Source organism: Fukomys damarensis, unplaced genomic scaffold, assembly GCF_012274545.1.
Source record: "Fukomys damarensis isolate Sample0158 unplaced genomic scaffold, DMR_v1.0_HiC HiC_scaffold_39, whole genome shotgun sequence".
Classification (NCBI taxonomy): domain Eukaryota; kingdom Metazoa; phylum Chordata; class Mammalia; order Rodentia; family Bathyergidae; genus Fukomys; species Fukomys damarensis.
Window position 1 is genome coordinate 61384101 of NW_022900951.1, and position 17586 is coordinate 61401686.

The following is a 17586-nucleotide window of genomic DNA, read 5'->3' on the forward strand; positions in this document are numbered from 1 at the left end:
AAAAAAAAAAAAAAAAAAGAAAGAAAGAATCTGCCCCTTATAAAAACAGAATACTTTCACTTTTATTGTTAAGCCAAATTTTTACTCAGATGATATCATATTTAGTTACCCAATACAAGTTGATTATTTAACATAAAAATGCTCTCCCCAAATATACCAGATGGACTCTGGTATGCCACCAATTATTCCAGTTTGGGAAACACAAGCTTATAAGGGTTTCCAGTATCCGGTCTCTCAGTCCCATCTTTTGCTGTTCTTTTCCTTTCTTCCATTTACAATCCACATTACCTGCATTCCTTCCAACCATTCTATTGTTTTTTTTTGGGGGGGGTTAGGTTTTTTTCTATTTTGATATGGGTCTCACTACATAGTTCAAGCTGGCCTTGAACTCACTACGTAGCCCAGGCTGGCCTGGAACTCAAAGCAATCCTCCTGCCTAGGCTACCAAGTGCTACAATTAAAAGCATACATCACCATGCCTGCCCACATGCTGAATATTTTACACAGTTTTACGTTTTTCCCTGCTTGTGTTATAAATATTCACAATTATACCTACGTGATCCCCTTTTCCCAACTTGATCTGCTGGGTAAAACTTTTTGTGTTTCTGAAATCTTCTCTGAAGATAACACCCACTCTTCTAAGAAGCTAAAGAAACCCTCTTTTATGTACACTAGACAATAGCTGTGTTACACAAACAACCCATATGGTACTTTCAGTGTTTATAATATTATAATTCTCACTAAATTATCAGAACTAGCTACATGTCAGATCACTGAGAAACTGCTAAAACATTTGAATATCTAGGTCCTGATATCACTGACAATGACATAATTGGCTCACTGCAGAGCATAGTCATACATATATTTTTTACACACTGATACATAATATACATACATATTTACAGAGAACAGTGTGATGTGTGCAATGGCTAAATCAGAGAAATTAGCATTTCTATCTCTTTAAACACTATTTTTTTGTGTTGGAAACCTTCAAACTCCTCTCTTCTTCATAAAATACATAATGAATAGTTGTATACTTTAGTCACCTTGCTGCACTATAGAATACTAGAACTATTCCCTCCTATCTAACTACATTTTGGTACCTTTTAACCCTTGTATTCACCATCCCCCTATACTAGCTCTGAAAAGATTACCACTTGTTAATTTATGAAATCAAGCTTTTAAGCTTCCATAGTATGAGAACATGTGGTAATTATCTTTCTGTGCCTGATTTATTTCACTAGTCTCTATAATCTCCTCCAGGGTCCTAGGTATAATTTTAAACTCCTCAAGTAATTTGCATACATAGCTAGGTTGAAAACCATTGTAGCAGATAATGATCTTATTCATTTTTGTCTTCAATGTTAAAGAGATGTTAAAGGCACTTAAGATCCGCATTGCAAAAGGACTAAGACTTTTAATGTACTGAAAATTTAATTTACAAATATCCAAGTTTTCCTAATAAATGTGTGGACATTTACCCATACTAATTGTATTTTCCATCTTCCCATAGGAAAGCACTTTTGATTCTTGTAATTGTGTGCAATGTTACATTTTCCACGGTGCTTTTAACTATATTTTACTTATTAACTCATATTTATTTCTTCTGGGTTATCTTCCCTCTATAAATTCTTTATTTTACTCATATAAGAGAACATAGTTACACTGACGCTCTCTTAGTACTAGTGGTCAATTGTTTGAATAGACATACTTAAATTTCATTACTATAATTATTTATAAAACAGTATACTTCTTACACTCAGAAATAAAAATATCTTACCCTTCCTTCTATTTCTGCCTTTGACTTCTTTCTGTTCTTTAGGCTTTGTCCTTTTTTCTTCTCCAGATTCTCCATCACTCACAGTTAGTTTGTGCCTCAAGAGCCTATGTCTGTACCTTGGCTTCTTAGATTCTTCAGAATCTGAATCTGATTCAGAATTGACTGGATTTTTTCCTTCTAAAGGAAGAAAACATCAATAAAATATTCTTAGGTGTTTTTTACTTTTGCTTTGTCAAAGTATTGTGTCTGTTGACCAGTGCCATAACATATGGAAAATATCAGATCTGTATACTAGTCAAGTGTTCCCACCACTGAATTACACTCCCAAGGCCTTACACATTTTAATAAACTTTAAATGTACGCATTAATTAAGAGAATTCAGATATTCTTCAAAGACTGAAAAGGTCAACGAAGCAAATTATAACATCCTATACTTCTCTTGGGGAGCTCACCCTCATCTCCTGGATTCTCTTCATTTTGTTTTTCACCTCTTTTTTTCCCTTCTTCTGATTCATCATCTGAAGATCCATCCTCATCAGAGGAAAGATTCGCTTTAATTTCTTCTAAAAGCATCTTCTTGGCAATTCTTGAGAGTAAAAAAAACAAAAAAACAAACAAAAAAACAAAAAAACTACATATATACCAAATTAAAAACAAAAACAGAATTCTCTGTATCAAAATATTAATAAACATGTCTAATTACAGATTTTATACTGTAATTAAGACTAGCCAAAACATTTTTGTAACCAAAGATACCAACAAATACTTGCGAAAATGTTATTTGCACTTGTTATTTTTCAGTTCTATATATTTTTCCAATATATTAAAGAATTTCAGAGAAATATTCCATTGACTATTTTGACCAATTACAACTTAATGCTGGAAAACCTTCAATAAATATTCAATAAATATGTCAGACAGTTCAACAAAAGAAAATCTACTTATCCAGACAAGTGGCATTCCTAGAGAAAACTCTATAGGAGACAGCATATTCAATAACAAAATATATTTTGGACCAGCAGCGTGTATGTGAAAACAGGGCCCCAAAATAGGGAATAATTACTTTTGGACCTTAATTTCTATTTATATCATAAATCTCCTAAGCAGATAAAAGCAAAACAAATATTAAGTACTGAAGTAATCAAGAAACTCTAACAATATTCAAGCTGGAGTAGAAAAGAGAAGGGACATAAGTGCTATGAATTATACACATAGTAAAAGAACACAAATTACCATAATGAGTTTAGATTTTCAGAAAGATAGTGTAATAGCTTCACTCAAACCAAAATTCTCCTCTAAGACCAACTCAATAATAGAAAAAGCAACTGGTAACAGCATGAGAAAATATTTCTTTTACTAATAACATCACATATTAAAAATGTTTCTAGGAGCCAGGGATTTAGCTCAGTGGCACCGCATCTGCCTTGCAAGTGCAAGGTCCTGAGTTCAATCTCTGGTACTAAAAAAATATATATACGTGTGTGTGTGTGTGTGTGTGTGTGTGTGTTTCTAAAAAATGTCCATGTTCCAAATTTGCACTAAAGACTAAAAATGGAAAAGAAAGGCAATCATGAAGCCTTTGTTGAAGAAATCGGTTTGAATAATCTCAGTATCCTTTTGCTGTACATTTATAAATCACAGCCAGGAATTTAGCTCAGTAGCACCTCGCCTGCCTCATAAATCACAGCAACAAAGGAATACCTTTTAGAAAGGCTCAGAAAGCTGGGCGTGTTGGCTCACGCCTGTAATCCCAGCACTCGGGAGGCTGAGGCAGGAGGATCACCATGAGTTGGAGACCAGCCTGGGCTACATAGTGAGTTCCAGGTCAGTCTCAACTACATAGTGAGACCCTGTCTCAAAAAACAAAAACAAAACAAAACAAACAAAAAAAAGAAAGGCTCAGAAAAAAAAGTGACAAGGTCCTAACAGACTGCAATAAGCTAACTTCTATAGGATAAATGTCCACTCTGCAGTCAAAACTGATTAGCATAATCAGAATTTAGAGATGTGTTATGCTTTAAATCTGAAATGTACACCAAAAGCCTGTGTTCAGAGGTGCGGATTGGTCAGAAGAAGTAGGACACTGGGGACATAATCATGAAGGATATATTTTTGTCCCTGTCTCTTCCCATGTCTGCTTCCTACTTGCCCTGGGTTAAGCCGCTACTTTCTGGCATGCACACTTACCATGCTATTTCTGAAGTGAACTCACTAAAACCAAGAGCCACATTAAACCTATCTTTGGTTAAGCTGTGAGGGCCAGATGTTATGTCCCAATGATGGAAAAGCTAATACAGAAACCTAGTATAGTAGATAGGCTGTTGCTGTGAGTATACCTAATATGTAATTTAAAACCCTTTCAAAATGGTTTGTGAGAATAGTTTGTGAAGTTTGAAGATACTAGCTAGAGAAGCCCTAGCATGCCACAAGCCAAGCTTGATGGGTAATTATGGTTGGCCTCAAAAGACCAGAATGGTGATAACTACACAGAAAATAAACGTCAGTCTCATGAGATTTCAGATAGGACTGCATGGAAAACTGGAATAGGGCCACTGATGTAGCTTAGCAGCACATCACCAGCCTGGCATGTGGGAGGCCGTGAGTTCAATTTCTAGTTTTAAAAAAAGAAGGGGGTTGGGAGGGAGAAGGAGAGAGAAAACTGGAATAGAGGCCATGTGTATTTCATTGTTTTTTAAAAAATGTCTGTTTTGTCTGTGTAAAAAGACTGAAGCAAAAAAAAAAACTGAAGCTAATTTTATTTTAGTTCAGTTTAGTTTAGTTTTTTGAGACAAGGTAGTTTAGGTTATATGGTTCAGGCTGGCCTTGAACTCACTAGGTAGCTCAGGTTGGCCTCAGACTCATAGTTATCTTCCTGCCTCAGCCTCCTAAGTGCTAGGATTACAGGCGTGCACCACCATGACCAACCTTGTGAGGCTAAACCTATACGTGGCAAACTAACTGATCTGACAGAGAAAATTGCTGGATATCCCAACATTCAATCTGTGGCATGGTTACTGCTGGCTGCATTTAGAATCAGGCTGCAGCGAGAATCAGGAATAAAAACCAGAGCTGAATGATTTGAAATGATTGGCCCTAAAGAAAGCACAGGTTAAACTGAAGCAAGGATAACAGGGTTGCTAAAAGGATTAACATTTTTAAAAAGCCAAGTAGTTGCATCAGAAAATAGGAAAATGCCTTGAGGGCACACAAATCACAGGCTCAAGGGTGTAAAAGGGTAAACTCCTTAGAAACTGTCATTTGAGATCAGAGTTCCAGGGCAACCTACTCATTCAGGACCTCCTAGGGAAGTATACCTGTGAAATCAACTATCCAGGCACTCAGGCTACCACAGCCATGATCTAATGGGGTCCAGCTACTTCAGTCTAAGGAGCCTCTGGACTTGGACCTTCCAGCAATGCTAAAATTGTTAACTTGGGAGACTCTCAGAGATGGACTAAGTTCATTTTACATAATGAGATAGTCAAGAGCCTTTTAAGGGCCTGGGGTTGAATGTTATAATTTAGATCTAAATGTTCCCCGAGTCTCCTGTGTTCAGAGGCGAGGACTGGGTCTAAACAGGCAGGTCACTGGGGGCATAATCTGGAACAGAGTATTATTGTCCCTTTTCTCTACTTCCTTGTTTCCATAGGTTGAGCAGCTCTCCACAAGTCCCCACAACCATGCCATTTCTGCCTTGGAGCCAGCTAACCATAAAATAAACCCACTGAAAAGTGTGAGCCAAATTAAACTTCTCCTTTAAGTTATTTTCTGTTTCTCAGAGACAGGAAAGGTGATGAATACAAGCTGAGATTATGGAACCACTGTTATTTCTGGATCTGAAAACCCTCTTTATATACATTATCATGCATTCACATTTCAATCAAAAACTCATTCAACTGCAGTAATGTAAATGCATGTTAAGGCCTCCTCTGTTGTGACAGGTGGAATGCACGCTGCTATTTATATTCAAAGACTCATAGCAAAGGTAGTTAACAGACTTAAGATAACAGGCAATCAGGGCCAGGGATGTACCTCAGTGGTGCCCCACCTGCCTGGCAAGTGCAAGGTCCTGAGTTCAATCCCTAGTAAGGGGGAGGTAGGTGCCAATTGCTTCCATAAATGTTTACTTATATGACTTTTTGTGCTTTCTCCTTCAAACAGATGGATCAGAAATATTTAGAAAACAAAGAGAATTATTAATTGCTAAATGGAAGACACAGATTAGTGATTTTTAGATGATTTCTGCTCTGATTTGTATTCCGAGAAAGTAAAGACTAGATCACACCAATTTAAATCTTATTGGAACTGGGCTCTAAAACTTTGCTCTTATACCTCTAGATGAGTAGTTTATTGATTTAGAATGCATATACTAATACACATTTTTAAAATGGGGCTTATGTATAGTTTCAACTTTTTATTTTGTCAACAAAAATTTAAACCCAATCATTCAAATAAAGAATACTGCCAAGATGGGCAAGGTGGCATACACTTGTAATATCAACTCTTCAGAAGATGGGGACCAGAAAATCAAAAGTTTAAGGCCAGCATGGGTAACTCAGAAAGATTCTATCTCAAAATAAAGCATTTTTTTAAATGGCTAGGAATGTAGTTTAGTGGTAGAGGGTTTACTTCACGCATGTGAGCCTCTGGCTTCAAGGTCCACGGACAAATTTATGTATTTCCAACATATCCTCTAAATCAAGACACAGTTTCAAAATAAAGGGAAGTCTATTAAAGTCTCTTTTTGGAAAAAAATCTCTAAAATAATCCTCAATATAAACTATACTGTCACTTCTCATTGACCAGGAATAAACCATCTCAACTTTTAGAATGAATTTTAGAATAAATGAGTAAATGTGGATAAAATATGTGAATTCTTACATGCTAGGTTAGAAATGTAAAAACAATAGTTCATTTGTGGTTACAAAAAAATCTTATCATTTGGGTAGGACAATAAAGAGCTAACAAAACTGTATCTCAAATCTAGTTATTCCAAATACTACTCCAACAACCTGATTTCAGTTTGTGTTCACAAATTCAAAAGTCTTAAAATTCTATACTAGCTACAAAGATTTGGCTGTTATTCATTAAAATAACTATTCTTTCAAACTACAGATTCCTATGTATATGTTTACTAGGTGGAAGGTAAAAATAGTTAAACCTACCTAATTCATTCACAAGTTTTGGATTATAAGAAACTAAAAAAATATACAGGAGAATGACACAAATGGATATCAACTAATAAATTACATAATAAATCATAGAAGCCTGGCATGGTGGCATACAACTGTAATCCAGCATTGTGGAAGGCTGAGGCAGAAGGATCCCAAGATCCTAAGGCAACTTAGCAAGATCCTGTCTCAAAACAAAAAATAAAAAAGAATGAGGGATGTAGCTTCCTGTGAAGCCCCCATTTCAATCAACAGTACCAAAACTAAGAAAATAAATAAATCACAGAAAATGAAATAAGACCCACACACAGAAAAACTGCAATTTAATGACCTGTATATATACTCTTACTGCTGGTCATTAAGTTGAAATAGGAAGAAAAGGGCTAAAGGAGTAGGGGAAGTGCAAAGGGTAAGGGAAAGAAAGAAGGGGAAAGAAAAAACATGAGAAAAGGAAAATATGGAAACAAAGTCTTTGTAAATAGGCAAGGGCGGAGGGGGTGAAGGGAGGGCAGAGGAATGGAGAAAAAATAAGAACCAAGATACATCATGTAAAGGTACAAGAGCCCAATGATGAATATAACTGTATACCTAAAATGTGTACCTAAAAAGTACCAATAAACTTAATGAAAAGAGTATACTATATAGAAAAGTTTGTAAACACCTTAGAAGCAGAAAAATTATAAACTTTAAACAATGATCATTTTCCTCCTAATCACAACTTAAATACAGCATGATAAAGACTCCATAAGCCTTATGTGGCTTAAATGTTTTATAGGGCCAGGAGTGGTGGCACACACCTGTAATCCCAGCACTCAGGAGGCTGATTGATGCAAAGAGCATCACAAGTTTGAGGCCAGCCTGAAGTACACAGTCTCTGTCTCCAAAAACAAAAATAACAATAATAATAATAATGTTTTATATTTGCCCTCTTAATTTTTTTATCAAAGAAAAACCTTAGTTATAGCCAAGTAAATTAAGAATGAATTAATAAAGTTGAATCATTTTCCATAAATATGAATAATGGATTGAGTCTAATATGTCAAAGACTTACTGTACCATAATCAGCCTATAAAATAACTTCTACATCTCAAAATTAGATCTTAATTTAATGGATCTAAGGGCTAAGGCTGACCTTCAACATAAGTAAACAGCAAGTATGTTGAGGTGAGATATGTGCCATCTACAAAGCCTGCTGAGGGATGCTTTAAAGGGAAACTCCACTACCTTAACTCTGGAGTCACGGGCCACAGAGACTTCAAGGACATCATCACTTGAGAACCAGCTGAGGCTGGCAAAGCACCATTTTAGAGGCCTTGGCTGGACCCATGCTAGTATGCATGTGATGGATGTATAGTCATGATCCCTAGTTGATTCTGCTTGCTCTGAAGTTTCCTTTCTTGAGGCTTTCTAAGACGTTTCTGGGAAAATCATCCAGGCAACAAGGTAACTGTTCCTGGAATTTCAATACTCAATATTATACCTTGGGGCAGGGGTAGCATCCAAAGCAGTCAGTCACAACTATCAGAAACATCAAAGGCACAGGCTGTGCCACTCTTGTGGCAGAAAGCCTGAGCACAGCCGCAAGTAATGGAGCCACTCCTCCATTCTCCTGAAAGAGGGGGAAAGGAGACGGGGAGGAAGCAAAACAATATGGGGGGGGTAAAAACCCACAGACAATGAATGGAACTGGTGTATCAAGGAATATAATAGGACCCGACCCCAAAATCCGTACAAACCTAGTCTTCTAAATTACGTAATGAACACTAACATAATACCTTACTATGCCTTCACCTGCTAAAAGAGAGCAAAAATAAATAAGAAATGAGCCCAACAACACAAGAAAATCAGGAAAAAAATTAGTGAGCCAAAAAAAATCTTTAGTAATTATGATCTCACCTAGAAAGGAAATGAGTAATTAATATATCTCTTGTTTAAGCACTTAAATAGGAAAGGAAAGTAAACTGTCTCTTGCTGGGATTAAAGGCAGTACCTAATTCATAATGTTGAATTTCTCAAAAAGTAGTAATGAATAGAAGGATCTCTTACATCAGGGAACATTAGAGAAAGAGCCATACCAAAAGCAACACCAATGTTAAGAGCTTAAAGAAAGGAGCATACAGTCCAGCTGTCATTTTACAGACGAGAAAACAGGGTTAGAGAGGGAAAATGATTTAGTCAAAGAAACAAAGCTAATGAATGGCAAAGCCAGAAGTAGAACTGAAAATAAAAAATCCCAATCTATTAGTTTTACTATGCCAGTGCTATAATCAGGAACCACTTCTACGTTAATCAGCGCCTGGATAAATACATTATAGTTTCTGAAAGATATGCATTTCCCTGATTTCAAATTTATGTATCTAGAAATAAAAGAATCCAATTTTTCATTTATAAGAATTAAAAATAAAGAATTCTAAACATCTTTAGTCCAGTATGTTTCATCTCTAAAATGCAGAGAAGCAAGTGAGACATATTCCATAACTATTGTTTTAACTTTTAAGGGGCACTGAAAACAGGTTTGAAGAAAATTGCTAAATAAAAACTACATCTTTAGAAGGTGAAAATACTGCTCATCCATATACAAAGGTGACATTTGTGTAAAATTTGTTTTTGTATATTCTGTGCACAATATCACAATAGATCATATAATAGAATTCTGAATAAGATCATGCATTTAAGTGCATATTCTTTATGGATACACTAGCACTTAAAGAACGCATCATGTTTAAAACAATTCAGTCACAAGACAAAAAAATTAAATATTTTCAGCGAGAACAGAGTGCCAAATATATCTTCCTAGTAGAGTATAAGGATTTATATTAAATGTCACGTACTAAAGGTTAAAAGTTTTTAAATAAACCATTTCATACAATTACTATGAAATTCTTCAAACTTTATATTAGCATTATTTTATTTGTTTGTTTGTTTGTTTTGAGATATGGTCTCGCTATGTAGTTCAGACTGGCCTTAAACTCACAACATTCCTCCTGCCTCAGACTCCTGAACGCTGGAATTACAGGCATGCACCACCACACCCAGCTTATATTAGCATATATTTTCATTTTTAGGTTCAAAATTAGAATCTTGGCACAAAACTTTCTACTAAAAATAAGTCTAAGACATAATCATCTGTACCCAAAAATTGTAGAATTCACGAGGTAATAATGAAGTTGCTAAAACAATCATGTGGCGACCAATACCTGTAATTAATGAAAAGCAGCCCTATATTCTTTTTGAGGGTACTAGAAAAATTATCAAATGATTTCTTTAATCTTAAGAGTAGAAAATTAAAAACCTATACTTATTAATTTATCAACAGGCTATGGTACTTAAATAGGTCTGAGTTACAAAATGTTTATTACTTGATTTTAAGAAGTCTAAAAAGAAAAACATATATATTATTAACATTGATAGAAATTTAGGAAGTTTGATCATTTAAAGAACTAAGGTTGGGTGCAGGGCTGTATTGGGTGTTGAACTTAGGGCCTCAAGCACGCCAGGCAAACACTCTACCACTGAGCTATAGCCCCATCCCTAGTTTACTATTTTTTATATTTGAAAAGTGAAAACAGTATTGAACTCACAAGCCAGAAAAATTACTTATATTTGCTAACATTAAAATCCAAACTTTTGGTAGCAGAACTGTTTCTCGTTTGCTGGAAAGGTCAATATCACCAAAGAAAGGAGCACAGGAAGTAAAGGTTAGGTTGTATACATTTAAATCTTAAGCAAAAAGGAGAAAGGTTACTACTACTGACCGTAATTCTTTCCTTCCTGGGAATTCTAAAATAAAATGGAGAACTACTGTCAAGTGCAACCAGTTTAATCTTCTACAAATAGATCCTAACTACTGGCAGGACACCTGTATTATGCTTAAATGACTACTAATACTTATCTAAACTGCACTGACATTTAATTGAAAAACACTTACCTAAAGTTGATACATATTTAAATCCCTACTCAAACAGAAAAAACAAGCCAAACCCTTAATTTTAAATGCTACTGTTGGCTTTCAAGTGCAATAAAGGAGAATCAAAACAATTTTACTGACCAGAGCACAACCATCCAAAAAAATCACAGAAAATGATCTCACATTTAGTAAATTTTATAGAAAATAGAAAAAGCCACGTAGGAGATAGACACTTGGATAAGTTTAAAATAGAAAACAAGAGAAAGTCATGATTAAAAGAACATATGACACACTCATGCCATTAATTTTGCTGAAATCAGGTAATCATTAAATACAGTATCTTCATTAGTATGAGTAACTGCCAGCAATCATTAATCTGTTTCCAAAATATGTTGGATTAACACTATAAAGCTATCAACAGAATATCCACCACAAGCCAGCAGGGAAAAAACAAATAACTTACATATTTTCTATTTGAAAGGCAAAACTACTAACAAGTGATATAATAATTCAAGGCTACAGTCTAGTCTCACTATAATTAAGTAAATCTTCTATCAAAAATGAGTAATTGTACCCACCCAGGGATGCCATATATCATATCTGAGTATGATGGCACAAGCCTGTAATCCCAACAATTGGGGAGCATGAGACAGGAGAATCGCTGTGAGTTTGGGGCCAGTCTAGGCTACATAGTAAGTTCAAAGCCAGCCTGTACTACACAGCGGGACCCTGTCTTAAATATCGCAGAAAAAAGTAATTTGTTTGAGCAATCTTGATTACATGAGATTGTTTCTATAAAAAAAAATTAGCCCGCTCAAAAAGAAATTATGACAAAAAAACTGGAATACTACTAGAACCAAGTGGACCAGACAAGGTGGCACACACCTATAATCCCAGCACTTGGAAGGCTGAGGCAAGAGGCTTGCTACAAGTTCAAGGCCAATTTGAACTACATAGTGAATTCAAGGCCAGCCAGAACTACATAGTGAGACCTTGTCTTCCCCATTAAAAAAAAAAAAAAAATTTAACGGAACCAAGTATGGGCAGGAAAGGAGGATATACATATAAAAATCTCATCTTATTGTCCAAATTAGCTGGAAGGGAATTACACAGATAAATCTTTTATCTGTTTTTCTCTCAAAAGTTCAATTTTAAAGTTTTTTTTCATAGTCTGCAAAATGAAGGCTATTCCACAAATAATGATCCTAAATATTAGTGCTATTAAACATATTACCACCCCACTTCTGAAGCTCATTAACAGTACAAGTACTAATTAAAATGTATGCTATTCCAAGAAAATATTTGGTGGAAATATCAATTATAATGAAAACATAAAAGAATCATAACAAAATCTGAAGCTCTTCAAAATCCTTCAGATTTTGAGAAACGAATGTTGAAATGGTAAAGTATAGGCAAATATATCCAGATTCAAAAAACTCAAAAATCTGAAACATTTCTGATCCCAAGCATTTCATGTAAGGGATATTCAACCCGTACCAATGAATGTCTTTTATGAAAAAGAATAAATTCAAAACCCAACTAACACATATTCAAAAGGTAAAAACATTATTGTAATAGCACATTCACATAACCAACTCTAATATGCATATAATTTTTAAACCTGGTAAGTTATTTGGTATTATTCTGGCTGTCAAAAGGTACATAAAGCTCAAGGTAGAAAATCTGAAATTCTCAAATTTCAAAGTAAAAGGTTACCATTTACTTTTTTGAAAACGTTCCATCAGAAAAGTCAGAGTGTCAATCAAACTATATTTTGCTATTGTTCATTAAATATATGCAATTAAACAGAAATTAGTTCACAGATTAAATCATTCTATCTCACAATATACATTTACATTCCAACATAAATGATGCTACATAATAGCATATTAAAATAATAGAAACTTATTATTCTACTAAAATACTCAAGATGACTACATTTTGAAATGATCACAAAAGCTATCACAGATATAAATGAGAACAAGTAAATCTGTTGTAAAATTTTCAAATAATTATATGTTTTAGAAATTTAAAGTATTTACTCCCTCAATTTCAGGAATGTTAAACCTTCTTTAGCTACAAACTAGTCTATGTACCTTGATACTAACAAATTCTTATGAACTCTTATGAAAAGATGCACTATAATTAAAAGTAAATGCTTCAACAAGAAGAGTTATACACAAATTTATTGCATCCAAATGGTTAAGCATTTACAACAATACTCTAGTTACCCCTCCATAAACACCAACACTGAAAATGTATTACAATACTACTAAAAAGGCAAAGCATATGAAATTTATACACAATTTATACACAATTACACAATTGTGTACAAATTTACACATTATTACAATATGCTATCTATTAAAATACAACTCACTACAAAAAGCGAAAATGAAAAAATAATGCAAATACATAATCATGATCTGCAAACAAATTTTAAAAGTTGCTTTAGTACGTATCCACACTAAAAGTGCAAGAAGGTATCTGTATCCTCTTATCCTGACTATGTAAGACATGTATATTAGATGCCTCTTTGGTATAGTGGATATTAAAAAGTTATTACTTGTGTATTCTATAAAAGCACATTGAACTGAGTATATGGAAAGGGTCAAGATAAATTTTAATTCCACCTAAAAGTATTCAACAGGGTTGTATTTTTAATCACAAATACAAGAAGAAAATTAAAGATACTTTCCAACAAATACTTGCCAATTATAGAAAGACATAATCAGGTAACTTTTGGGGGTGTTTTTTGTTTTTTGAGACAGGGTCTCACTATGGAGTTCAGGCTGGCCTTGAGCTCACTGTGCAGCCCAGGCTGGCCTCACATTTCCAGCAATCCTGCCTCAGCCTCCCAAGTGCTGGGATTATAGGCATGCAACACCACGCCCAGAATGATCAGGTAATTTAAAGGATAAAACTAACTTATATTTTCACAAGCTCTAACACAAAAATATTACCATACCTTAACAACATTCTTAATTGGTACCTAAATAGAAAAGATAGACTGTTTTAAACATTACTAGCCCATCAGTAACATTTCAGGATTCATGATTTATAAGAAAACAAATACTAGCATCTATAAATGAAAAAGAAAGCATTTATAAGAGAATAAAACTCTGAATGTTTTCATAATCTGGCTGTGATGGTGTACTATTAAATGCCAAATAACTTGTATGCCTTTACCATTCCTCTCAGCATCCCACCCCATCCCACACAATAACTGAATATACAGTTTTCATTTAAATAAGTCATTAAAGACAACCTGAGTGTGCATCTATGACTAACCTTTAATTTAAAAGTATACAAAAAAATCTCTTCATTCATTTTAATAAATGTTTATTAACAGAATGCTGATCTTTGAAACAGAAACCTATCAGCATGAGTAAGACATAAAACAGAGCTAAAGCATAACAGCTGACCCCATAGCATTTACTAGTCAGTTAATTTCTTACAAAACTTTGACACAAAAATGACATGCATATTTTCATTTTTTTCTTAATACTGGAACAATATTAGGAAGAAATGGATGTTTATTATCCTATTCTTTAATAAAATCATCAAGTCTATCATAGAGTTTTGGTGCTAGAATTAATCAGAGAAAGTTCCATCCAACCTTTTCATTTTAGGGATAAAAAACTTTGGCAAAAAAGTTAGTCATTTGCCCAAAATCACAGTTATTAGAAACATTAGAATTAGTCAGGTATCTCTATCCTATTATTCCAATTCTATACACTGCACCGCTCTACATGTTAAAGCTCATGAGTAAGAGTATCCTATAGTGCAGGAAATGTTCACAAGATACATAGAAACACCATGATTATATTCTTCAGTATCTTTGTTTTCTTTATTGTTCACTGCTGTAATAGGCGTGCATCTTTTTGCCATCTCCCAGCTATCCCTCAATCAAATCTGTACAGGTTTATATTTAAAACTATTCTTATTAAAGTTAATGCTACCATACTATACTACTTTACTTGAAAAATGCTTAAAATCAGTGTAAATACCTTGAAAATTGATGCATATTTTAAAATGAATTTTCTAATCTTAAAATATCTGAGTTATCTTTCATTTCTCCTTTTCAATGGGTCTCAATAAATAGGACCACCACATTGGATGACAATTAAACACAATAATCAAATATAGAGAGATGTTGCCACCAGTTTATTGAGATATGATTCACTTTCATAAAAAAATAATCTGTCAAAATTTGAATCACCTCCAAAAAATGATCACAGTTTACAGGGAAATATAATATTGACAGTTCTATATTTATAACACACCCTATGCTAGGTGTGTTAATATTTACTTTCTCTTATGGTTTCTGAGTTTTAGCCCATTTTCTGGCCCTTCTTTCAAACTTGCAGGAATACTGTGAGTCTTTCTACGGCAGGCACTCTTGGTTTTTACAACCTGCTTGCTGTTCCGTTGCTGATGTTTGCGCCCACGCCTAGGGTGTGTTATAATCTTTTTAAAGTCCTTACAGATGGAATCATACCTATTCTCAGGATCATTGTCGTCATCATCATCATCCACTGTGACAGGTACTGATTTAGATAAGGCTTCATCTCCTTGGGGGAAAAAAGTGTACTTCAAATTAGCTTTAAATCATCTATAAATAAAACTGTAAAAGAAAACTGAAAACCAAAGCATTTTAAGCAAACTAGTGGGTTCTAAACATTACTCTGAAATCCAAATCATGAGCAAAAAGAATGTTTATGGAAAGCACAATAGGAAATTCAAAAAGTATACCAAAAGTAAAATACATCTTATACATTTCAAGATTCCTTCTCAGAAAACAAGGATTTTAAAGCCCATCCTTCTCTATAACAATTTATAAAAACTGTCATCATTATTAAACTGTTTCTTCTTCTCTTTTTTTTTGGACTGGGGATCAAACTTGGTTCCATGTGCTTGCTAGTCAGGAGGCGGCACCACTAAGCTAAATCCCCTGGCTATTACAGTTTCTTGCTGAAATGACCTTAGTACTGGTACATTAAAGTTTAACAGGTCTAATTCACTCTATCACTTTAGAATAAAAAAATGCTTTTATGTTTTGGTAGTACCAAGCAATTTGAAATTTTACGATATCCATGACTTCAATTACTCAGAGATATATAGTACAGTGGTTCCTCAGTTCATGAACATAATTCTTTCCACAATTCTGGCCGTAAACCAAACTGGACAAGAACCAAATTAAATTTGCCCATAAGGTCAACATTAAAAATAACCAATGAATTTGATTCAGTTTTCTTTCAATTCAGTTTGCAAGCAGAATCATGGAAAGAACTAAGTTCATGAACCAAGGTACCACTGCATTTATGTACAAGTAAAATTTTCTTATTTAAGAAAAGCTCTATTTCTATCCCTCAATTAAAAATGTAAAGAAATTCATATTTACGCATTTCACTGTACACAAATTTCACCTCAAAAAATTAAACATTGAACTCTATTTCATACATGTTGAAACAATTAAGGAGAAGTGCATTAACGTTTGCCATTTATAGTACTCTGAAATGCATCAAAAACTTCAAGGGCATTATGCTGAAAAACAAGCCAATCTCAATGGTATATATGTCATAACACCATTTCAAAATAAAAAAATTGAGGAAGATTGTTAGCTGCCAGAAATTACTAAAAGGGTGAAGGAATCTTGTGATAATGGGACAATTTGATACCTTGTCTGCAGTGGTTGCTATACAAAGCTACACATACTATACACTCACATATAGTGTGCGCTCTCTCTCTCTCTCTCTCTCTCTCTCACACAAAATAAAAGCGCATATAAAACTAGTGAAATATGAATCATCTTGTTTCCAACTCTTGACACTGTACTATATGATTGAAAATGTGATGAAATGTTTCATTTTCTTAAATTCATTATATTAGAAAAACACATTGCCATTAACCTCATCAAAATACTCCCCCTCACTTCAAACACACAAATCCCTTCATTCTTGCCACTTTCCAGAACAGTTCTGGAAGTCTTTCATGAGAGTCTTTTGCTGTACAGTTGTGGCTGTCTTGATACCCTGAATCAATTAAAAAACTTTTATTCTCATGGTCATTCTGACTTTGGTGAAAAGCCAGAACTTGTAAGGTACCAGGTCCAGTGAATAAGGTAGATGAGGACACACCATAACTGTTTTTATAACCCTGCTTTCAATCAGATGAAATACAGCAGTAGCATTCACTCAATCCTGCCTCATAAAGAAACTCACAAAGCCGGGGATTTAGCTCAGCGGTTTGGTGGCCTGACTTGCAAGCGCAAGGACCCGAGTTCAATCCCCCGTACCAAAAAAATAAATAAATAAAACTCACAAAAACAACTTCCAGAACTACTTCAGAAAGCAGCAAGAACAATCAGTTAAGTATGTCTGAAGCGAGGGAGAGTATTTTGAGGGGGATTAAAGGCAATGTGTCTTTTTCTATAATTATTTTTACTTAAACAGTCACTATATATTTTAATCACATCTTACACAAGCTACTACCACTGGGGGGATACTAAGTAAAGGTACAGCTGAGACTTCCTGTACTTTTCGCTCTAAATTCTTGTGGTTCTATAAATTATTTCAAAATAAAAGCTTTAAAAGGGCACAAAAATAGATATATTAAAATATAGAAGGATATATAGATACATGACCAAACATAAGACAATGTTAATGTTAAAAATGTTTCTGTAGGGCCGGGGATTTAGCTCAGCAGTTCGGTGGCCTGCCTCACAA

At 34.4% G+C, this 17586-nt stretch overlaps 1 protein-coding gene across 5 annotated transcripts in view; it reads right to left on the minus strand.

Moving 5' to 3' along the window:
* Atrx (ATRX chromatin remodeler) overlaps positions 1–17586 on the minus strand; it is a 302586-nt gene that overhangs the window by 174079 nt on the left and 110921 nt on the right. For all 5 annotated transcript variants that reach the window (XM_010641338.2, XM_010641336.2, XM_010641335.2 and 2 more), the window contains 3 exons: positions 15360–15432; positions 2233–2366; positions 1781–1957 (listed from right to left, as the gene is read on the minus strand). In XM_010641338.2, coding sequence (XP_010639640.1) covers positions 1781–1957; positions 2233–2366; positions 15360–15432 — 384 coding nt within the window. The remainder of the gene's footprint in view (positions 1–1780; positions 1958–2232; positions 2367–15359; positions 15433–17586) is intronic.